Raw genomic sequence first — 24,770 nt, 5'->3', positions numbered from 1 at the left:
AGCATGGGGCAGGTTGTGTGCTCCCTATTTAGACCAAATTAATGAGTGTTTTTAAAGTGGGTCAGAGAGCTGGAGGGAGGCAGGTATCATGAGCACAGAGCATGCTTCCTTCACCTATTCTGCAGAATACTGCTTAGTGATGTGGTAACTTGGTCCTGCACAGTACATAAATGAAAAAAAAAAATCTATTTGACAGATTTAGCTTGTATGTGCTAACTTGGGGTGTAACCCACAATACCTTGGTGGTTTCAAATAGCAGGTCCCGATCCCCAGCTGTGATCTTGAAGGTGTTGCTGTCAGATATGCCATAAGAGCAGATCTGGCCATAAGGAAAGGACTCCAGGGCCTCTGCTTCTCCTTGCCGATACAGAGACACTGATGTAGCAGCTACACCCAGCCACAGCTTCTGGGAAAAGCTCCCTGTTGAACTCTGCAGGGGAGGAAGAGGTGAACAGATGTCAGAACAGTTCACAGATGTCATTCAATTTAACTCTCTTCAAGTGACTTGAGGAATTGAGGGAGCAAAACCCTTTTTTAAAATGCTATAATAAAACTAAAGCATGACCTCACAATACTCACAATATAAAAGTCCACTTCATAAAGAGTGCATCCAAAGCCTGACCACTGGCGTGCAATTGTGAGGTAGGCGGCCATACTGTCCCTGCAGTTGTACCCGGCCAGATCTTTCCAGCGCTCCAAGATGGAGCCCATGACAGTCGCTGCCTCTTCCTTCAGCCGGCTCCGCAGGCGCAGGTCTTGCTCCACTTTCTGCTTGTGCACTGCTGTAGCTGTGTGGCTCCACAGTGTCCCCGCCAGGAGGCCAGTAGGGAAGCGCTGTGCTGTGGGACAGCCCTGAGCCGCCACCTGGCACGGAGGGAGCGCTTGCGGGGCAGTGAGGGACATCAGGACCCGAGCTTCTAGCATGTGAGCCGGGAAAAGCTCGTCCAGAGATGGATACGGGGCGTGTGTGCTGAAGTCTCCCATTAGACACTGAAGCCTCAGGGCAGCTAAGGCTTGCAGGTCCTCTTCACAGGCTGGCAGCTGACCACGCACCACCATCTCATGGCACTGCCGTACAAAGCACAAAACATGGATGAACACAAAGACAGAACCGAAAGCAAAGCAGGTTCAGTTTTTCAGTAACAGCCTCAGTCCTGCCATGTATCCTTTTTACCCCACCCTGTTTTATTTTGTCCTATAACTGTTTTATGGGAGTCCTCAGGAAAAATGTTCTAATGAAGCCAGTGCTGGCTGCCTTTTGCCCTCTCTGCACTACAGCCAGTGCTCTTAGTCATGCTTTATATACACAGTGTTTTATTGTAATCACAGCCCATAAGACATTAATGATTGTTAAGTAAAAACATAATAATCCAATCAAATGTGCACAATGAATCACCGCAGAACAATAAATAATCTCCCGTCAACAGCACTGAAATGGTCACTCATAACAAAGACACCCTCGAAGGAGGACTTTGAGTCAGTCATTGGCACTTTGAGGATTCCTGTTCTGCTCCATTACCTGCTCAAAGAGGAAGAGATACTCAATGCTGTCCACTGATATGCTGTCAGCATCCAACAGGCAGTAGAGCTTGAAACACAGTTTCCACTGAGATTTAGTCTCTGACTCTTTGGTAGAGAAGCTGCACAGAAGAGGGACACAAGAGTTAGAAAAATAAAAAAATAAAAAAAAAGGACAACTTATCATTTCATTTGACATTTTGCTGCACATACAAACAAATTACGTCAGCGTCACCTTGGCTGAGATAGTGATTACAGTGACACAAGTCCAGTTTCCCAGTAGGGTGCCGTGTTTGGGCAACAACACTAGACAAGGTCACCGGTTATCAAGGATACTCGATAACATTCAGTGTTTGAGCCGTACAAGTCCAGATAAATACACAGTCCACGAGTGACAAATGGCTCACTTTTCTGGTCAGCTGGTCTTTTGGTGTTTTCATAGCGTGTCTGTTGGTTTAGTTTTATTGTGTCTGACTTCCTTGCAGTGTCTGTCTTTTACAGGAGGAAGAGTGACTGTGCTTTTCAAACCTGGTCAGGATGTCTGCGATGAGAACGCTGCCTGAGACCGGTTGCTCCCACAGTGCGTTCTGCTCGAACAGTGCAAATGTATTTTTGCTGTCTTGGAGACTGAGTTTCTCCTGTATCCTTCGAACCACCTGATAAGGGGCACAAGGGCAAGTGGACAGACAGATGGTTAGACCTTGAGATCACAAAGAGACAAGGCAGAAATGCAGTTTCGGTTTCTCCTAATGGCTTATTGTAATTAGACTTCAGATTTTTCTAGGGAATGCTAAGCAGGAACATGTGAGAAGCTGAAAATCATTGTGCTACTGACTATATTGCAAACAAATGTGCCCAAACCTCATTGGCAGTAGTGTGTGAGCTGATGTAGAGCTGGCAGGATCCTGGGCCAGGATAGTGCACGGTGCACAGCATCTCCTGTCGGTTCATCAGCATCTGGACCTCCTCCCATGATGGCACACACTCCCGACACTTGGTCTTCTCCAAAGCCTCACTAATAAATGATGCATAGTTATCCATCTCAGACTCGGGACTTTGGCTCTGGATCCTGCAAGGAAGAGTGAGAGCGTCAGAAAGTGTGATGTGTGTGTGCTCATGCCAAAACTGTACATTGAGATATTTGCCAGACATTTGCCAGCAAAATGAATATGTTCACCACAAGGGAGAAGATGTTAATGTTTAAAATATTAACAGTGACTCCAAGGTCTGTAAAGTGTTACGCTGTGATTAGGGACTTTGCATCATCCTTGTGATTCAACCAGGCTCTTTATTTTCTTTGGGCTGGTAATGCACAAAAGTCAATGAGGCAAGGAATGACAAATGTTCTCACTTTAGCTCATAGGGACTTAAAAAGGCTCAACAATCCCTCAATCAGAGAAAAAATAAAAACTGCAAAGAAAACATGTTTAACTTTGGGCAACGCATGAAACAGGAAAAAGTGTTTCCTCTCATGTGAACCACAGTGACCTGCCACTTCCTCCCAGCGCAGTGTCCAGGAGTGGTAGGTGAGTGCATGTGCAAGCTGTTGTTTTTAAAAGAGGGGACACAAAGGCGGTCGACAACACACAGCCTCACATACTCTGCAGAGTGTGAAAGGTGTGAGATGCAACCCGGTGGAGTTATGAGCCCAGTCCTGTGTAAACACGGAGGGAAAAATAGGAAGGAAACTATTATACGACGATGGTCGTCCCAAAACACACAAAACAGAGGACAGATACAGGCGAATAATGGGACCTCAAACATTGTGCCAGACAGAGAGAGGCCCCCTCATTCCCTCAGATGTCTCATTCTCTCATAACTATATGGCCACAGGGTGGGATTTGTCCTGCTGAAACATAATTAGGAATGTTCCACTGAGCCTGTGTGATCCTCCCTATGCTCTCCTCTCTTCACCCCTCTTTGCTCTTTCCTCCTCTCTTGCCCCCTCCTCCTCCTCCTCTTCTTCTTCTTCTGCTTTCTTTCTTCTGGCCTATTCTCCCTGACAGCCGACATTCCCTGGGGGTTTCTCAGGGCAATGGGGGAGTGGAGGAGGGTTTCTGGGCCCACTGCCCAGCTTCAGTTTTAGCCCTGCCCAGCTGCCACCACAGCACTGATTCATGGAGTGAGAGAGTGCGTGAGAGCGACGGAGAGACGTATCCAAACACACAGGCGAGCAAGTTCCACAGCATTATTATGAATGGCCGTCGCATGCAACTCTTCCATTAGCTGGAGGGTGATTACCAGTACAAAAATATAGATAGAGAACTGTAGTGGTTTGATGGCATGGCATTAGACAGAAAATCTGGAGCAGAAGATTAGCACGGTTAATAACTTAGATTAGTATGCTTGGCAGAGGGGCTAATTCAGAACTGCAAATCCAGCCCTAAAACACTGGATCTGTCCAAGGGAACACGCTAACAATGTGAGGGCATATGGAGCTACTATATCTAAACTGGCAGTCACATATACTGGCGCCTGCTTTTTGTCTGCTGTCTAGACCACAGGTTGTCTCAGCTACTATGCACTACTTGTTTACCTTCATCTCCCAGCATTCAACCTGTTGCACACTCCTGGTCTAATGTTGAATGTCCCACTCTTTTCTGCTTCGGCTTTTTAAAATTTTATTAAATACTGCAACTTCAACGCAATCCAAATGAAAGTAGACTTTATCTTCTGTGTGTATCTCACCTCTTGAGGTGAAATCGCAGATACTTGAGCACAGTAGGACCAGGTAGGAAGGTGCAACTCATGCAAGTGAGAAGCTGCCAGTAGCGGAGGTGTGCAGCAGTGTACGGGGCGGGTGTGTAGCTGGTCTGCTTTACTAGCTGGCAGTAGACCTCGTCGCGGAGGGGCCGCAGGTCCAGGCAGGTCTGCAGCACTCCCTGTATGATGGGAACTGGCTCCAGTGCCGACTCCAGCTGCTGTAGGCTGTTGAAAAGCTTTACCGCCTCCTCACGCACTGAGCCGTAGCCTTTCCCACTGTGATCTGGAGAGGAGAGGGACAGGAGCAGCACAATATTAACTTATGAGTTCAATTTTTTTAACAACCACCACAACAACTTCTTTTTGTTTTTCCTTTTTAACCAATGCATGGTATCAGATGTCACATCATGAATTGGCAGTGAAGGTTTATGGTGTAGAAGACACAAGTGATTACACAACTTCCAGTCACAAGTGAATTAAGTGAGATCCTCGAGCTTAGTAGATAGACTATGTTTAGACTTATACAGGTTCCCATTTTCCTCTTTTCGAAATATTTCACTGTGACACTGTTTCTATTTTGTGGTGTGCTCCAGTTTTCTCTTGCTTTAATAAAACAGCAAAGCCAACAGACCTTCTTGTAATAGTGCCCTGCACTGTATTGTGCTTAATACTGCCTCTCAGCAATTTAGAGTAATCACAGAGATTACACTGCTTCTTTCTACTTAGCAATTAAGTCCTTGAAGCGTGGCTGCATAAAATGGTTGCTAACTCTGCGCAGATACAGACTTGAGTAGTCGATTTCTGTGGGATAGTAGTGAAGCTGTGCATTTGTTTATGTTTGTAACAGCTTGAAAGAAGACTCCGCTAATCAGCACCGTGTTATCTGCAGCTACACACATAACTTTATGATAATGTATGAGGTGTATATGTTAACTACTTACATGTGTGCTCCAGGCTGCCGTAGGGGAAGGGCAGCAGAGGGGCGTACAGGGGGCCCTGGGTGTACTTGAGAATGGGGTTGTGCTGATAGATGTTCTCCACTACCTCCGGGTTGAACTTATTCTCCTAGAGCACATGAGAGAAAAGAAATTGTGACGATAACGTCAACAGACACCGCAAAGAACGAACGTTCATATGCCATCAATATGCCAGCGGGGAGCCTCAAGGCCAGGCAGTGAACGGGTGATTAAGTGTGTGAGTTTGTCGGTCAGGGGTGAGCGGGGTCGATTCCACCAGGGTCACAATTCAGCTCTGGCAGTTTTCAAGGCAGCAGGAAGGTCAGGTGATGACCCAGCAAACCACACTAGCATGACTGACACGTTATCTTTTATCCGCCGGTGTCAATGAGTTTAGTGTGCGTGCATTTGAGTCTTTTGCAGCCTATGTGGATAGATGCCTTCCAGCAGTACAGATGGCTTCCATGCTATTGCCCTCCAGCACCTGTTGCTCATTAGTAACATTGCCACTGCTCTGGCTCTCTCCTGCCTCTGTAACCCCCTTTCTCAGCCACCCTTTCTCTCTGACGACAAGTTCATTTTACCTCTCCTAAGTGGGGCAAAGTTGACAAATTCCTCCCAAGTGTTTGGTGCACACTGGTGGCACGGTCGTCCCGTAACTGTCATGTGGAATACAACACCGTAGCATCCCAGAAGATATTCATACACAGTACAACCATGGTCAGGGTACACAGGTGGTCTAATGTTCTCTTTGCTGTTTGCCAGACACATTCAGTACTTTGGCTTTACAGGAAATACACTTATACTATGTCGTGCCATTGTTATTGACCTCACTGTCATACCGGCACAGTAGATGTGAAACAAGGAAAAGATCTCGCCTGTGTCCCTACAAAGGTAACACAAAATGAAAATGACCCATTTAATCAGTTTCATTACTCTTACTCTTAATTTTCACACATAGCCTCTGGATGTAGAGCCAAGGCTAAGACTGTGGTTTCCTTTCTCTCTTTTGTGTCTGTGTCTGGAACATGAATCTAAAGATAACCAAGCAGTTGAGTTCACACAAAGCCTCTTCTGTTCACTCCCCCCCCCTCCGATTTTTGAATCCTAATCCCACAATTGCAAGGAAAAGTACCTCGCCTGTTTGAGAAAGTGTGCCTGTTTGTAAAGGTGAGAGAGAGGGTGTGGAGCATTCAGAGTGAAAATCCAAAACAATGAATGAGGAACGCGTTAAAAGCAAGCCCCCCCCCCCTCTGCTTCTCCAAAATGTAAGATTGGCCCCTCCTGGCAAAGCAGACAGGGGCAGACGGAGGCAAGCAGATTAACCACTTTCTTCAAGATTAGAGACTCTCGTTGGAAGATTACGGAGACAGGAGGCCAGGCACAGGACTGCTTATCTGGCACTGCTGCTTCACACTGAGCCCTCCTCCACCTACTCTGCCAAAACTGCCCCTCTCTTCACCCCAGAGGCAGACTGATGCAAGACGAGCCACCCGTCTGTTCAATGAGATTCCAGCACGCTGTGTTCTCCAGCAACCCCTGGTCTAAAAATAAGGCCTCGCCAAATGAGAACATAAAAGCAAAAAGCATAATTTCAAATTCCACGGATGTAATTTTTCTGAGCTCTGCATGAAAAGACATTTATCTTGAAATGGCTGTTGTGCTTCAGGACTGTATGTGCTGTCCCATTGTGGTGGAAGAAGATGAGGTCATTCATTCAAAAGGGAAAGACAAGCAGGGGAAACTTTGGACTCCTGGTCCAACATGGTCATGTGGTTTCCATGGTAACAGAACAGAGGGGGAATATTGTGTAGGCCGACAGCTGTTTGTGTTTGGTGGCTCTTATCTCAGGTAGTCTGCCAGCGGCTGGGTGTATGCGAATGCTTGAGTGCTGTGTGGCTTACCTCAATGTCTCGGATCAGGAGCTGTGTTGGCGTTTCCACTGGTGCTTTGGTGTCGATGATTTTCTGGATGGCACATGCCCAGTGCACAGCCTCGTTGAAGTGCTTGGTGTACAGTCTGTAACAGTGCTTTCGCCCATATACTGTGATGCTCCAGTAGCCTGAAAAAAAAACAAACAAAAAAAGGATGTGTTAGAAGAGTGTTATTTGTGATTCAAACTGTACCTAATCAGAATTTCTGTAAGTAGGAAAGAAATAAGGGAAATGGTCACAGCACGGGACTCCCCGCATATCTGGAGTGACTACCTCTTCTTGGCTTCCACTCTTGGTTTCACTTAGGACCAAAGGTCAGCCTCAATAGAACCTGTGACCACGCCATAACCAAATATGAACAGTTATTTTACAGATGATAATTAGGACACAAGTTTGAAACCCCTCAGTGAGTCTCCTCTTGGACAGCCGTGCAATAAATGTGAAAAAAGGTGTGTTTCCTCCTTGTGCAGAGGAAGTATAAGACTGACCTCATACAAGCATGGCTGTTATCAGGCTTTCTTGCTACGTGACTTGACACCACATCCTTCTTTGTTTATGTTCTTGATGAAGTACAAACCCAAAATGACAAGGTTCATCACGATGTGACAGTACAGCCATTGCTCACTTTAAACCTGTTGGGTTGTGGTGATGCTAATAGTAAAAGGGAACTAACATGGTAGCAACCAAAAAATACACAGAGGAAGTAGGTAGTTCATTCAACACTCATTGTTTTAGGAGAAACACAAAGTTACTCAAAAGCAAAACAGTCTACTAATTGTTCAGTCAATAGTTGGAGCTACTACTGAAAGTGCAATTCTCTCCAGTAAAGTCCCCTGGTGTACTGAGTTAGAGAACTATGCATGGGTTTGTACCATGGTTTGGAGATTTTTAGTGGTTTGGTAAAGTCAGCAGGACATAATTCCCTCCACTGATGGACAGGCAGACTTAGACAGCGACATGTTTGAGTAATACAGACACTAAAAAAGAACATGCCACCATGTGTCTTTCCCTGCACAGCAAGCACTTTCCCCTTTATTCTTAATTTCCTTTGTTTCTTTCATCGAAATGTAGGAAGATGTCTTTGCTGAGTGCTCAAATGTGAGGTTTTGGGAACAAATGCAAGCCGTGTTTTGAACCAAATGCAGCTGGGGCTTCCCAAACTTACTCAGAATTACAGCACCCATGGGAAGGGAAAGGGGACCACAAGGACGTCACATGCGTTTCAAAAAAAAAAAAAAAAAAACCCAAAACAACTTCCAGGGAATTTTTGAAAATGTCTAGTCACTGTAGCGGGAACCAGCACAGGTCTTACTGGACTCTGCCGCTATTACAGGCAAGTATACTGTACATGAGTGTGAGTCAGCTGTGCAGCAGTCTGTCTGTGTATGAGGGTATTGTTCACCTGTTTCCTTGTAAGTTTGCTTGTCTGGCCAGATGACAGAGCAGAGGTTGGTGAGGACCAGTGTACCCAGTCTGCGGGCTCCTTTCTCTGGTCCACTGTAATAGTCAAGGGAGTCCTGGCTCAGCACAAACCAGTACCGACGCTGTTTAATCCAGGTTCCCCGCACTTCCCGCAATAGCCATCCTTTAAATAAGAAACAAACACGTAATCACGTCAGATGACAAATCAACTTGAAAAGGCATAACACAATAGCTCTTAATCAACATATTAATAGGCATCATTAGACCTACAAGTGACTGGGTTTTTTAAATACTAGCACATATACTTCGCTGCTTTGGTACCAATACCAAAACAATACTTTTTTCAATACCTTACATTGACAAATATACCAAATACCCATTTATCAAAAACAATTTTGAGAGTCACCTTAGAGCCATTTCGGTATACCTGTTAATTTGCCTTTCTAACAATTTCTGGAACTCCCTTTAAACAGTATGCCATCAAACAACTCCTATGTACACAGCGACTACACACTAAGACAAGCGTTTCTCTTGAAAGGTCTGGGTGGTAGGTTGGCTAACCATGGAGCTACTCAGCCAGTGCTGCCGCACTATGTATTCACTAAGAATAATCCCCAAGGCATGTAATTGTCCATAAAGTTAGAGGCAGTCTGTATGTGACTGGATTGTTGGGGTAAATACTAGGGGATAAAAATACAGCCAGTTAATGGCATAGGCAATAAAGCCTGCATGCAGTCAACATAATTACCACTTTAGAGGTTGACAGAGTGAGAAAAGAAGAGAGAAAGAGAGTGAGAGGTACTGGAAGAGTGTGGCAGCGAGCAGCAGAGTACAGCAGACATGGTTTCAGCCAGCACACAGGCACGCCTACTGATCTTGCCAGGCCTGGCTCTACAATGCAAAACTGTTGTGTTCTGTCCTGAGGCTTTGGAAAGACTGCAACTTTTCAGATCCGCTGTTTCCAAACAACAGTGAACTTCCTCTACACTCTAAGCTATGTGTGCAAGTTGTTCCTAATAAATATGTATTAAAGTAAATAAAGAGTAAATAAATAAACTAGCTTGCCAGTGCTGTGTCCAGATGGAGAGAGGAGGACTGAAGAGTCCCGGTCAGGGGTCATGGTTTGTCCACAGGGATCATGAGAAGGCTGGCAGGGTGGAGCAGGACACCATGTGAGGGTGCAGGGCTCTGCTTCACACTAGCAGTGAGCCATATGTGGCATGGCTGCGCATGTGTGTTCATATGGCGTGTGCAAGCATACTTCAGAGTAGTTTAAAAGGAACAATTAGGCAATGTACCTTAAGCTTCCCACCCCGTGAAAACGGCACTGACGCCACATCAGCATCACAACTTCCTCTGTGGTTAGCAAGCTGTGTGCCACCTGTCAGCCAGCGCTCATTATGCTTGCATCTTTTTTCCCCCCTTTGCTCTCACTCTCTTCCTATTTACTTTCGTCTCCCCCATTTCTTCTCTCTCCCTCTTTTTTCGTCCTTGCCTCAAAGTGGTTTTCCCAGGCAGTGTGAGGCTTCCACCGCCTCGTTGCTACTCCAAAATAAAAATAAAGACAGGAGGAGGGGGTGGAGGCTCAGGCTCCCAGGCTGTTTCCTGTTAGAGAGTGCTTCTATATGATATAAGTGGCAGGTCTGAACCCACCATAAACCCACCCAATATAGCCCAAAGAAAAACCCTGGAGGTACTTAACACCACATCAGATAGGGGCACCATCAAAACCCAATGTGAAGCAGATAAATAAAAACGATGAGGTAAGTCAGGCTGAGTTTGCTGACAGACTGGATGTCGGGTGGGGGAGGCAGAGAGACGCGGAGAGAGGGGCATGCCTGCCACCTTGACGCCTCTCCCACAGACACAGGACATCCCACGTTTGCTGCTCTTTTTTGGAATCTTGAAACAGTGGGAGACAAGAGAAAGAGAAAGAGAGACAAGGAGGAGCAGAGTCCTGCGATCTCCTGTACACTCCTCACATGGTCCTCCATCTGGATCCCATCTCTTTGGTCTACTAATGTGTCCCCTGGGGGCCACAGCTTGCCCTTAATTTGTTTCATTTGTGACCTCTGACCCGCCAACACCCAGCCCCCTCAAACTCTGATTGAGAAAACAGTTTCTCTCTGAGGATTTCAGCTCTCTACTGCAAGCTTCACATTACACTCTCAGCATTGAATGTTTATTGCATGGATTTTTTAATATTACCAGAATGAAACATGAGCATTGCAAATACAGCTCATTTAAAAAGTTCAATTCTTAAACTTGCTCCACACAATTTTGATAATTTGCTTTGTCTAGTATTTAAAAATAAAGAATAGAAACATCACTTAAATAAAGCACTATTTCACTTCAGTTTACTTTCAGTTCCTTCAAATCCTAATTTTTTAGGTTACCTCGTGAACCATCAGCTTTCAAACTGGTTTCAAACTACAATTTTGAGTGTACATAGCTTTTCATTAATTCATGGTTTGAAATTTTAAAAAAGGAAACAATTTGCCTTTTGAATAATACAAATTATAAACTGCGCCTGACCTTTATAATTACAGTATGCAAAGAAATATGCATAATTAAACTGTTTTTTCTGCTTTGGATCAAACTGTTTCAAACTAATTTAGTGGCAGTTTAGTGGGGAATGAGAAGCTCTGCACCATGTGACAAGCAGTCCATTTTGTGAAGTGTAAATCAACAAAAGGTATGTCAATAAAACAATGTCAACATCATTTCTGTCAGCACATGGGTTTTAGAAGTCATCCTCCCCTCATCAGTCTATATCTGCAATGTTGGTGGCCTATTTTAGATACTAGGGCAATATTCACCCCAAGTAGCCTCAGGATGTTCTGAAAAAATATTTCAACAAGAGAAAGGTCCTAATGGAGTAACTCCTAAAAACATACTTGTGCAGCACAGAGACAAATAAAAGGGATCATCTACCACCCTGAGGTGTCTCGTGGTCGGTGGCTATAATAGTGTGGTCAGCTGAAGGATGGGGGAGGGAGGGGGGGGGGGGTGCACAGACTGAAATTCAAAGTAATTGTGTAATCAATGGCCCAAGGAAAAAAGCTGTTCTTGGTTTAGGAGAGAAAGCGACTTCACACACTTCTCCTCCAAAAGTGAGGCAGGGGCAGAGAGGGGACATCACTAAGGGAGGGGCACTAGCCAAAGGCGCATAGTAACTGCTGTCAGAATTAGGCAATCTGACTGTCGCCCTTTCCAAACGGGACGTAACTTATCCAAGTGCTGGCATTTTACTGCTCCCTTTCAGTAGCAGGCCAAGAAGAAAAAAGAAAAGAAAATCACACGGAAATATCCTATGAGATCATTACTCAAAAGCATCACACACGCAAGACAGGGCTCCTGATGCCAGTAGCTATCCTTACATGAACACACAGAGTGGGGGCGGGGAGCAGCTGTGGTCCACATGTGGTCAGAGAGGGGTTAGCTACATGGCGACAGCACAGCATGGCACTGCGACAGTACTTATTAGGAGACAATTTGAGTAATAAAATATATACTGTACTTAATGAGTTCAACAGCGCCAACCTAGCCCTGCAAGGACCTCATTTATTTAATAAAGGAATTTATTAACTCAAGGACAAAATAGGGCTCCAGCATTATAAACATTAGTTTTATTATTGCTTCAGATTATTCACAACAACAGCAAGAGGTCATGGGAAAGGTGTGTTCAAATTGCATGTTTTGTATGATAATAAAACTAAAAAGCAGCAAATTGTTGTGGAACCAGTAAAAAGAAATGCTAAAAGAAATAAAATATATAAATTTAACTGATAATCGAAATAATTTTTGCTACATTTTCTGTCTATATGAAATAATCTATGTACTGTATAATTTTAGAAGTATGACAATCCTCTCCACAGCTGATCACAGCAGGTGGAAGCATCAGTCTCAAGAGTTAAAGAGTACTGTTATGTTTGTTTCATGAATCTGACTCACCTTTGACCAGCAGTTCAGGTTCTTCCTCCAGACCCATCTTATTCTTCTCAATGATCAGACTCTTCATCTCTTCAGACACCTCTGAGACAGTGTGCCTGTGTGCAAGAACAGAAGGAGAATGTAAATATCTCTGCTTCCCTCTCAACTCAAGTCTGGCTGCTCCCTCCCTGGATAGCTAATACCGGAGACACAGCGGGCCGTGAACGCCCCCCTGCACCCCCATGTGACGCTGCGCCAACTACAAGTCTTTCTGATACTCCTAGGTGGGGGGTCACACAGGGGAGACTGGAAGGAGTGCCACGAATATCTGTCCTCCAGCGTTCTCCCACCTTCCCTCCCTAGCAGCACACAAACACGCGCTGATACATACCACGCCACTGTGGACAGCTCGTCTCTCTTTTATCACTCTGGCTGGCGAGTCAAGCAGGCAACTGAAAATAAACGTGACAGAGAGACGCCGGCCTGACTCGCTGCCAGCCAGCTCTCGTCGGTCAAAGCGAGGCCCAGGGTTCAATAGGTCACAGCCTTGGATGGTTAAAACCATAAAGATCAGAAACATCTGTAAGTCAGCGGAACCGCTGCTCTTTCTTGCCGTCTTTAATGTCAGCTTTGTACTTCTACATACAGTAACAGTGTGCATTTGGACAGGCACAGCTGTGGGCAAATTCAGACTTTGCCCCCAATATCTCTGGTTGAGGCGCATTTCCAGTCTGTCAGACTGTTTAGAGGTTTTATCTCTCATTCATTCATCTAATCACTTGTTTATTTACTCTATTTTCTTGGGCTAACTAGCGTGTGAGGTGAAGTGACAAACCTCTCCCTCCATCCTGCATTATTGCTCAGGAAATGAATCGAACCTTATATTTGGCCTCTGGTCACCCACTCCTTTAGCAGCTGATTTATGTCGTTATTGATCTGATAGTCCTGATAGTTCCTCCTCACGGAAGGCAGCAATAATCAATGTCTCTGAATATAACCTTATCTGCTTTGACTCAGCTTACATGACTGCAGAGGCCATTTCCTTTCTTTCTGTGTGCACTGACCTGATACCATCTGTAACACATTGACGTTACTCCTCAAACATCATCTATTATCCACACAATTTGTCCCTTTCAAACACATATTTAAAGTTGGAGATCCTAACTGACTGGCATTTCCAAAGTAAGCTCCATCTCAGACACTGAAATTCTATATGGTAGACCAGTTTTTCCTGTATGTGTATATATACACTCATCCATATCATCATCACAAAGCAGACGTGAGAAGGACAGAGTCAGGGACCTGTCACATTACACTCACTCATTACTGTCAGGCTATATTACTAAGCCCGCTTGCCTGCAGCCCGTGGGGACCTGTGATAGTCCCTGCATCTATGGACCCTACTAAAAGGTATTAAAATAAACACAGAAATGTGAGGACGCCTCTTATTTAAGGTTGTTAATAACTCCTACTACATAATGTAGATATGCATGCAGATGGGTAGAGTTAGCTGATATGCTGCCCAAATGCGACGGGGATTAGATTTATAGACAAACTACAGGCAGACTGAAAAATATAGCCTGGTGTGCACAACAGGGGTGTTTATGTACAACACCTTGGATTACTGTGTGAATGGCCTGTATCCAAAATATCAAGAGCAATAAAAAGAATCCCTATCCTCTTAATTTAATATACACTAATATGATAAGTAGGTTAAGTCTGAACTTACAAAGGTCTGGTGTAATCAACAGCAGTTTTATGTAAATAAAAGACTTGGAGAATGAGCTACACATGGCCATCCATTATCTTCAAAAATCATACATACTCGGTTCTCACGTCTGGAGATTTTCCTCTGGCCCCAACTGTACAATCCCCATCTTTATTCAGAAGATTTTCTCCAGTGCCTCTTTCAAAGGGGACCAAAACAGAAGCCCAAGCCCAGATTTTGACCTTTAACAGCACAAACCAGCCTGACCTTCAATTTAAATGCTGGCTTAGCAAAGTCAGTATGAGCATTGTGTCCAAAAAGCCAGGCTTATGTCCAAAATCCTCCTTTGAGACTAAAGACCACAGCAATATCAAGCTCTCTCTCTACAAAAAGTTTGCTTAGTGCCTCAATATCATAATAAATTGTTCTTGTTACAGTGAGATTCACTTGTTGTTGGTGTAACAATATAAAATATGTCTGAAACTGAAACATGTAAACTACATGTTTTGGGTAAATGTTTGAGCACTGCTGATGTGGAGGGGCTTTGAATCTCCACAGCTGTCCAGCAGCCCTACAACCCCAATCCCCCCCCATGCTCTCGCCCCCACATTCCCAAAAGTCCCACCAGAGGCCGTGACGGTGAGGCCTTTAGTGGGCAGCTTCCTGGGGAGTGCAGGAAACAATTTGACATGGGGATTAGACAGCACAGAGAACACAGTGACTAAACATCTACAGACAGTGTCTCTCTCTCTCTCTCTCTCTCTCTCTTTCTCTCTGCCTGCGACGACTAAACATCAGCTACTGCACAGGATCATTTAAATGTCACACTACACAGCGCTGGAGCTGGAAGTGTGTTGAAAATCAAGGTAATGCTTCTGCTCTGTGGTTTGCGTGTTGCTTCTCAAACTCTGCTTGTGCAGTGTTTTTTTTTTTTTGGTGACAGTAACATGTTAGTGCTTTTGTTCCGCGGCAAAGGTGCAGCACTGGAAACAGGAAAAACACCCTCACAATATCTGTTTATGGAAGTCAAGAAAATGTTAGCAGCATTCACAGCTGTGTCACAAATTAGAACATGGTAAATCAAAAAAGAAGTGACATCATTTAAAAGAGGAACAAAAATATTTTACTATATTTATTCTGTAAAACCTCTACAGCACACGTTAACACCCAGCTTCACAGACCTTAATAAATATTGGATAATATGGGGCCGAGTGCAAATCTACACACAAAAAGTTTTTCAATTTACAGATGATTTATTTTGAGTCAACTAAATTTTGTGACAAATAGGCTTACCTGTTGGAACTTATTCTTGTCTTGCTCTTTGGTCATATTTACTGCTATTAACTGCCCAAATCAAAGCCTAAACAATTTGTACTGACATGACTAACATGTATTCTTCACAAAATAGCTAATGGTTAACCAAAATTACAGGCCAACAGTACTTAAACCAAACAACATTAACATAATACTGTATAATAGTATTTTAACATTATGCTACAGCACTATTACAGCTCCTAACATCCGATCCATACAGGTGTTCAGTTTGGCCAATCTGTGCTCAGATTTAGTTGGGTGGAGGCTTTCTGGCAATAAAATGAGGTCACCAGATTCCATGTATGTAAGAGAGTGTGTGACACCCCGCCCAAACAGGTGCAACAAAACTAACAGGAGGGCCAAGGAGTTGTCAGTCAAGTGGTCTAATCAGCCTTTGTCGTTGAGAGGTCACATAGGTCACGTAGTGAAAAGAACTAAAGGAGTGTCAACAAATCATACATATCCTCAAATGCTGCCAATATAAATACTATTAAAATTGAGTATGCTTATTTAAAATGAGCTATAAACTGTGTCCACCTGAATCCACCTGACTGAAAATATAGCCCCAAACACAAAAGTAGCTAGTCTAGGCTGAGTTAAAGTATGTGACTACAAAGCTGTCAGTTCAACCATACACAGTAGTAGTTTACAGGAGAATTTCCAGTTTTTCTACAACACAAAGATTGACTTAAATTAGCTAAACTAAATAGGGTCATCACATTGTCTACAGTCCCTTCATGGTGACACAGTTAAAGTATCAGCAGCTCAATAAGTTGATTAGTTAGTGACTGTCTGTTTGTCTGGTTGTAGCCGCTGGAGCGGTGAGTAATTGATTTCAGTTCAGGGTCTAATCAAAATGCCGGGATTCTAATTAAAGTCAGAAAAGTAATGTCCTTGCTCTCGGGCTTGGATAACCGCAGTGGAAACGGTGGAGGCATGTCCAAGCATACAAAGCATGACCACAAAAACATACACACTTGCAAACTGACCCTTGAACGGATGTATCATTGGAATACTTGGAGCTTTATCTGATGGATGAAAAGCCCAGATAGGTCCAAACATATGACCTCAAACCAGCCGCCTTTTTGTTGATGACCAGGCTCCTACTGTACAGAGATGACAGCCATAAGGTACACAGACTCAATCTGAGCAAGAACCGAGGGTAAAGCACTATCTGAGACAAACTTTCATTAAAACATAAAGTGGGTCATATTGTATCACTAAAAGAAATACAGTTTCTCTTTTTAGAAAGCCATCTCTATAGACCCTACCCCCTCCCCCACAGTGCACGGGCTGCCTGCATGAGCCTCCGGCTGAAGCTGGGCTGGTGGGAAAATGGGAATGTGGTGATTAAGACTGGGCCTATATGACCTCCCAGCTAAAAATACGCTGTTTACTCTAGACCACTGCCAAGAAACTCTGGACTAGGCAGAGGGGAGAGGAAAAAAACTAATGTTTTGAGAAAATAGGAAGAGGAGTGAGTGTGACTGTATGTGTGTGTGAGAGAGAGAGAGAGAGAGTGAAGAGATTGTATTAATGACTATTTTATGATAGACTTTTTTTTTTAAGTCTGAATGAAGTCAGTCTCATAGTGAAACTTAGTGAATTAAAACATTCTATAGTTGCTGATGCTGTAAACACACACACACACACACACACACACACACACACACACACACACACACACACACACACACACACACACACACACACACACACACACACACACACACACACACACACACACACACGATATATTCTTATCTTATTCTTATCACCTGAAAAATCAAAGTGAGTTTTTGGATTCTTGAGTGACAGAGTGAGAACAGATAAACACATTACGATAAATGTATTAACAAATTATGGATCAGCAGAAAGATAATCTGAAACTGTTTTGGCAATCAATTACGCATGTACCGACGGCTAGTACAGACACACATCATCTACAACCTGTTCTGACAGAAGCAGGTTTATCTCGCTCCCTAACCATATCAGGCCTGCAGCATGACAAATGATCGGGTATTACCAGATTAACCTCAGTCTAGTACAACAAACTACGATCTCCCCAATTCATCACCATCACATCTGGGTTTTTATTTAAACTAATACTTGAGTTTAATGTCTCCTTCTGGACAATTCAGTTCAATCGTTCAATAAATGAACAAGGTAAAAAGGAGCTGCCCTGCCTGTTAAGTGAGACTGAAGACAAAAGGCATCATTTACTACATCACAGCGTCATAACTTATCAGTGCCTAGCTTGGCTCACCCTCCACACAGCTGAACTTCTGGGCGTGTTCACTCATTGGCCAAGTAATGACCAAGCTCTCTAATCCCTGAACTCAATGTGATGATTACAGCCAGGCATTTAACACACTCCCTTCAATATCAGTAGTTAATTATGCCATGTGGCCTCAGGCCACCTACACTATAGTGTAGAAGTGACACACATGGACGCCACACCTCTTCTGGGAGTGCTGCTGAGGTAGGACTGAGTCACCCAGTCCAGTCAGTCTACCTCACTTCTTCACTTCCCTCTTTCCCTTAAGCCTCAAGAGACAGCATGTCCTGTATGATCCAACACAGCTCTCCTTTTGTTCAGAATCCCAATCTTCTTTCCATTTGGGTTGTGTGATAATTCGACAAGTTCAACTTGTGACTCAATGCCTACTCTCTGCAGATGTACAGTAGTGATTATGGATGAGGGAAGGAGGGTTCACGGATGATAGGGGCATGATGCCAGAGATAGAGCTGAGGAGAGGCTGGCTACATCACTGTCTGAGATCAAGCCCTCCATGAATCACTTCTTGACATTGTCACTAGATTAATTTGTAAACCACATGGCCATTTGAATCGTGTTTTTTGTCAGATGCACATTGATTCCTAGTACTATTCCACGTTTAATGTACAGCCTTGAAACAGTTCAGACACAATCACCTAGACTGAAGATTGACAATGTGGGCCATCACAGCCCATAACATCAGATAAGGCAACCTTTGGTAGGACAAATTCAAACAGTCGAGAGGTTAATGAGTTAAAACTCATATACAATCAAAGTACCACAATAAAGAAATGTCAGGTAATCTGTAAATGTAGATGTGAGTCTGTACCGCGTATACGTGTAAACATTTGAGCGTGTGTGTGTATATGAGGCCAGGCACATGTGGCATGATTAGGCATGTGAGGAGACCATGAGATGGCATATGCTGCAGAGGAAGTGAAAAATCAAGTGATTTGCTTCTACTTACACATGTGCTTGCCTGGGGATAAATACAGAACTCCCCAACACTCAGAGGAAGTACATGAGTAAAAAAAAGGAACCATTACTTCCTAAAATTTAGGGGAGGAGGAAAAAAAAAATCTGTGTCTCTGTTTCCTTACCCATTTGTTCCATTGGCTGTGTGAGTTGGTTGAGACACAGTCACCTCAGCTGGACTCTGTCAACAGAAGAGAGAGAATAGGGTAAATAGATGATAACGCAGCACAAACAGTAGTCTGTCTTTAGAACTAGTCCACAGGTTGGAGAGATCCCTCAACAGTTTGCCTTCAGTGGCCATCTTACAGTAGAGCATGCAGTCGTTCCTGGCAGCCTTAGCACATAGCTGCTCTGTTCTGCTTGGCTTTCACTTGCAAGGGGTGAACTAGTGGGGAGAAATATGGCATGCAAAACAGGATCATTTAATATAGGAGTGGGGAACAGAGGGATCTTTTGTGCTGGAGCTGCATGTATCCTAGTCCTAAAATGATTTTATTCGGATCACTTTTTTTCCCCTAAGAAGGTTGTTAACATAAAAACAGCCTTGGTCTTGAAGATTACACTCATAACACGAACAGTTGCATTCATTTATTCTATCCATGTGTTTATATCATTGCCAGTAAAAGACTGATAGCTCAATGAGAAGAAGGGAGAACGAAAATAAACCTCGAGGGTTGTATAAAAAAAGCACCTTGTGTAGTAAAATATGTGCACTTATGATGACTTGCCAATAAACACAGCCACAAATCTTAATTATTCTAAAGGTTAGAGAACTTATCTTGACTGCAAGTCAGCTACTCATATCAAATCCCATTCCCTTATTCTTGGACTGTATCAGTTTTTGTATGGAAATCAGGGTTAGTGCTCTAACTATGACTGCCGCTGGCAGACACATAAAAATCCAATTTCATGGGGGAACAATGACTTTTCATTCCTGGACTCCCCTGTTAAGCAGAAGATGTTGCCTTGCATAGCACTTATGCCCCTAGATTCCCAATCTAACCTTGGAAAACCCCATGAGACATCAGTGTGCCTGTGTGCAATTTGGACTGATTCCTCGGTGAGCATGGCAGCAATGTGTGTCCCCATGGCCTGACTTGTTGTTTCTGTGAGCCACAGCCTTGAGCCAACTCCTGTGGCTGTCCCGTCCCGTCCCGGCCCAGCACGGGGGTGTTGGCCTACCTGAAACATTATCCAGGTCAGCTCTGGGCCCCTCACAGTTCACACCACACTTTACTACTGGGCAAACTAGCCTAAGTATAGCCCTTGCCCTGCGAAAACAGTCTACTGCTTCTTTTTGGATGGCTCAAAATAACAAAGAAAACATTAACTGCAACTTTATAGGCTAGTATGGAATCTGGGTGATATTTATATTCTGAGGCAAATGAGGAAAAGATGGGGGTTTGGATAATGGGATTTGATTAATATTTAACTCAGGGAGAGGTACTGTAAATGCCAAAACAGGCAAGAAAGAATAACTGAACACTGTGAGAAACTGACTTGTGAATGAAAGAAGTGTGTGCAGTCATTTTCTACCCCTGTCTGTTAACCATACATGATTTAGCCAAGCCAACAGTGCCAAAAAGAGAAGATTCAGACCGTCAGCCATGACTGAACGTGACAAATCAATACTAATCACACCAAAGACTGCAGAGCTGAAAATCCATGACATTAACTAATTAGAGGACCAATACATTCATGGGTCAGGAGGATCAAGTCAGAATATTCCCTACAAAATGCGACTATTTAAAAGAAAATAGCTTTTCAATGGACTTAATAGGCTGTGAGATGAGGAACAAGGATAGCGTGCAGTGCAGAGCCCTGGCAAAGCTCTCCCTTTGGACGGGCAGGGGATGAATCATTCCAGACTGGGGAAGAGAATGAAGGGAAAGATGCTGTGATGTGTTCGTTCCATGGCTGACTTCCGCTCTCGCTTTCCCTCTGTCTACTCTCTCTCTCTCCCTTCAGCTCTCCTGGGAGGCTGAGTAACCAGGAGGAAATGCTTGGGCTTAGCCAGTGTCGGCCTGAAGACCAGATGTGTGGCCTGGAGGTGGTGAGGCAGCGATGCAACGGAAACCAAATATAAACCAGCGTACCGTGACACCTTTGAAGACAGAGGGCAGCAGTGACAGTTAATGGGACCCGCTCAGCGTAGCAGGACTGTGCTCGTTTGTTTCGACTAACAGGATACATTGCGGTCCTCCAATACACACAACTGTTCAGGAATGAGCAGGTCTATGTGGTGGTAGTTTATTGGTGAACATGACTTCATGTTGCATAAAATTTGAATAAAGTTTCAGTGGAAACATGGAAAGAAGAGAGAATGACGGACGTCCTGTCTAAAATTAGTGCTTTGCTGTCCCTACACTGGAGGCCTTCAGCTCAATGTGACTGTTTGGGCAGCTGTTGGAAAGCAGTTTCTTTGAATGAGGACTGTAAACATGCAGGGAAAGTGCTCTGACATGGCCCTGTGCATTTAAGGGCTAAGTCTACACAAGCGTCAGCACTGACTCATGATTCCAACCTCAGTGAGAACAGTCTTGGCAGGAAACACTGTCACCTATGACTATGGTGCTGTGGATGCTACACATCATGGCATCCTCTGGCAGTATGTTGGAAAATGTGGTCAAGATTATGGTGAAGGTTTTGGATGTTGTAACCAAGGAACACTCCAGATCTGTGGGCTAATGTGGTCATCCCTGGCAGAAGCTGGACAGAGGCCTGCTAAATGGGGTATTTACGGATTATGAAGCCCTACAGAAACACATACATACACAGGGAGGTCTGACCTGCTGTCTTAAAATGCGGCTTGCCAAGCTCTGGACAAAATAGAGCTTTCTGGGTAAATGATGGAACGTAGCCCTGAGGGACTTTCCCAGAGAATCATTGTGGACCATCATCAACTCTCCACCCCACCCCCTCTCTTGACAACATGGCAAACTGAACAGCAAAGGTATCAGCTAGATCTGTATAGGGCTTGGGGAGGATCACAAATTGTGTTAGCTATGACTGTGGTTGTAATTATTGCCTCAGTGTGAAATACAGACGCAGTGTAAAAATACAAATAGGATTTGTGGAATATGTGGAAGAAGATTCTGCATCATCCCTCATAGCAACTGGACCTCCTATTTGTTAAGTACAAGACAAAAAGTCCAGTTTCCGTGACTCAACTTCCAGATTGTGCAAGTGGATTGAGTACCTGCAAGCATCAGGGAATCAGTAATGAATAACTAAAAAAATATCTGGGTGGTATAGGAAAAAGGCTTGTTTAGTCCAAAAGAGCACTGCCTTAGTTACTTGGTTAAACACAGTCAGTTGCAGAAGTCAATAAAGTGATTCCTCCCATTAAGAAGCAATCTGATTAAGAGAGCAGGCCTAACCACAAGATGGTTAAAGACAAAATGATACTCAGAGGAAAATAGATCAGTCAGATTGATAGAGGTAGACTATTATTTTTATGGCTCCGGAGAACTCAATTCATATTTATGAACATTTATGAGCAGGAAATCAATAAAACCACTATAATAAGTGATGAAGCACTGTAGAGAAGATAGACAAAGAAGCATTATGAGATCCGCCATAGTCTCGCTTGTACTATCACAAAAAAGATGCCAAACAGTTGGGTTCCTCAGACCACCAGTGGTTAGGCAGATGGTACATTATGACCAAGGCATTGATGTTTGTCTAGGTGCAACACCTCTATGCCTGGCACTGAGCAACAGATGTTGTCTTATCTGGTGGCCGCTGGTGGACTTCTGTTGAGGTAATAACTGTGTAAAACTTATCTGTTCCAAACGTTTTCATGCAAATCACGGTGGTGTCACACTGGTTGGTTGCAAGCAGACAAAGGGCCAATAAATAGAAGAGCAGGATATGCAAGTAATGGCTTCAGGTGATTCTTTTACCGTAAACGCTATGTTGTCTCATCAAGACAGAATACGTTAAAATAAGTCACACTGCAGCTAATAATTAAACATAATGAGAAAATTCTCCATGAAAATAGTCTAATGTTTGGAAAGCACCCAATCCTAATAAATATTTGACGGTGGACTTTTCTGAGACTGTACATAAAGAGCTGCACATTGGGTCATACAGAAAGAGCCTACCTCAATTCAAGGCAACAATGCCCCCTCACAAGTGGGTGGACAATGCTGAACTCTCTGTGCCTGATCAGATGACTAACATTACAGAGAAGACAAGGCTGCAGTCTTATTTCCAATGGAGCGGACAGAGGCCAAACACACAGGATCGGTTCAAAACACTGGGATTTACAGCTTGGATCAGAGTGTTTATGTGTAGGATTGCTCAATGTTGTCCAAGTGTCAAAATGGGTAGCAGCAGTAGCAAATTCTGCCTCCTGCATCCGTGATAGAGACACTGAAGAAACTCATGATTCCCACAGATAACACAGTTAGCTGATAAGATGCGAACATCATAGCTTGCAGCTTCAAAATATGGGTCATCTCATGTGCACACGCTGCACTTCTTATTGAACCTTGAAGTTCAAATCCACAAATACTTCTCAAAAGTAATAAATTTCATATCAAGTATAAGTGTATCTGCAGAAAACCGACATCATGCTTCTGAAGATGACCATGTGTGTATAACAGGCATGTGCAGAAGGTACAGGACAGTTTTACTGTCACTACTGTAACACTACTAACTTATGGCATGAACTGCATGTATAAAACATTTGAGCACAGGAGCTGCTGTCTAGTGCAGGTGGAGAGTTTTTACCCGTCCATTGGGAGTCAAGTCGTCCTTGTTGCGCAATTCAAAAGACTCTTCCTCCTCTTTCTCCCCATAGTCCCGTCCGAGCAAACTGAAGCCCTGCCTGCAGCACAGAAACCAGCAAACTCCTTGCAAAGGCATTCAAATCAGGTTAGGTGAATCGTTTTCTGCTATCCAGGTGAAGAATCAGCATTCACGGTGTGGTCTCGGCCACAGGTAACTCCCAAGAGTTGCGTGAGAGCATACAGGAGTCCCTCTCCATAGATATCCAGCGAGACGGATGCAGGAGAGCATACGCTTCAAGTCTGACAAAGAAAACGTCTAGTCACTGACTTACTCCAACAAAACCGCAGGAGAACTGGTTCAAGGATAGTCCTCCTCCCCCCCCCCTGCGTAGACTCCAGTAGATCGGCTCTCGACACCTTGCTGTCCCTGTTTGAACAGTTTCACCCAAATCAGAAAAGGCTATTAATAATCCAGAACTTGCACTGAAGTTGACAGATATATCGGCATGAGTGCGTCGGACAAGAGACGTGCTGTTGCTATTATCATGTACAAACGACTTAGATGAGTGTGGTAACACAGCTCCTCTGGGAAGGAGCGACTGACCTGAGCGCTTCAACAAAAGCGTGCTGCAGCTGGGACAGGCGGGAGGGGCGGGGCCGACACGCCCACACCAGCCACCCGTCTGTCTGGTGATTGGCTGAACACGGACACTCCCCGGAATGCCACGCCCACAACACACGCCCCTTCATACTGTCAGAGCATCACATGTCCAGATCAAGAGGCTAGCGATCAAATAATCCAAATCAGTATGTTGTCCCATGAACACGCCTACAACAACTCATTAGTTTAGTTTTTAGTTTTTGTGTCTACAGTATTCACACCGTTAGTTGTGGAGACACAAAATGACCAGACCAAAAAGACCAAACGACCAGAGACCTCCTGCAAAAAAGCATCCAAAACAATCACAAACAGACTGAACTCTCTCACTCTCAGGACCTTTATCTGTCTGTGCTCATATAACGGGAATATTATACTGTAAATAACTAAACAGTATATTTTACTGTCGTGTTTTGTTGATGTGGAGCTGTATTTAACTTTTTTAAAGCCTGAGCAAGCTTGAGTATGTATAACAATTTGTGTTAAAACTTTCTGACACTTTTTTACTAGTTATTAACCTCGTTAACTAAATGCAGCAGAATTTAAAGTGAATAGGTCATACATATGCCAATATATTTACATAGTACACTAAATGTTACAGCATGCTGTTACTTTTACTTATCATATTGAAGACA

At 43.9% G+C, this 24,770-nt stretch overlaps 1 protein-coding gene across 1 annotated transcript in view; it reads right to left on the bottom strand.

Annotated features, from left to right (window-relative positions):
- Nucleotides 1-24,075, bottom strand: part of plekhh3 (pleckstrin homology, MyTH4 and FERM domain containing H3) — a 28,478-nt gene extending 4,403 nt beyond the window's left edge. Inside the window, exons 1-12 of the mRNA XM_026360628.1 lie at nt 23,479-24,075; nt 18,867-18,922; nt 12,488-12,582; nt 8,514-8,696; nt 7,082-7,239; nt 5,163-5,286; nt 4,207-4,504; nt 2,380-2,587; nt 2,047-2,174; nt 1,520-1,640; nt 580-1,068; nt 239-430 (exon numbers count right to left, since the gene is read on the bottom strand). Of these exons, the coding sequence (XP_026216413.1) occupies nt 239-430; nt 580-1,068; nt 1,520-1,640; nt 2,047-2,174; nt 2,380-2,587; nt 4,207-4,504; nt 5,163-5,286; nt 7,082-7,239; nt 8,514-8,696; nt 12,488-12,582; nt 18,867-18,922; nt 23,479-23,613 (2,187 nt within the window). The 5' untranslated portion in view covers nt 23,614-24,075. The remainder of the gene's footprint in view (nt 1-238; nt 431-579; nt 1,069-1,519; nt 1,641-2,046; nt 2,175-2,379; nt 2,588-4,206; nt 4,505-5,162; nt 5,287-7,081; nt 7,240-8,513; nt 8,697-12,487; nt 12,583-18,866; nt 18,923-23,478) is intronic.
- Between the last annotated feature and the right edge of the window lie 695 nt (nt 24,076-24,770).

Source organism: Anabas testudineus, chromosome 8, assembly GCF_900324465.2.
Source record: "Anabas testudineus chromosome 8, fAnaTes1.2, whole genome shotgun sequence".
Taxonomy (NCBI): domain Eukaryota; kingdom Metazoa; phylum Chordata; class Actinopteri; order Anabantiformes; family Anabantidae; genus Anabas; species Anabas testudineus.
Note: the sequence above shows the minus strand (reverse complement) of the source record. Positions and strands in the feature narration are given on the sequence as shown.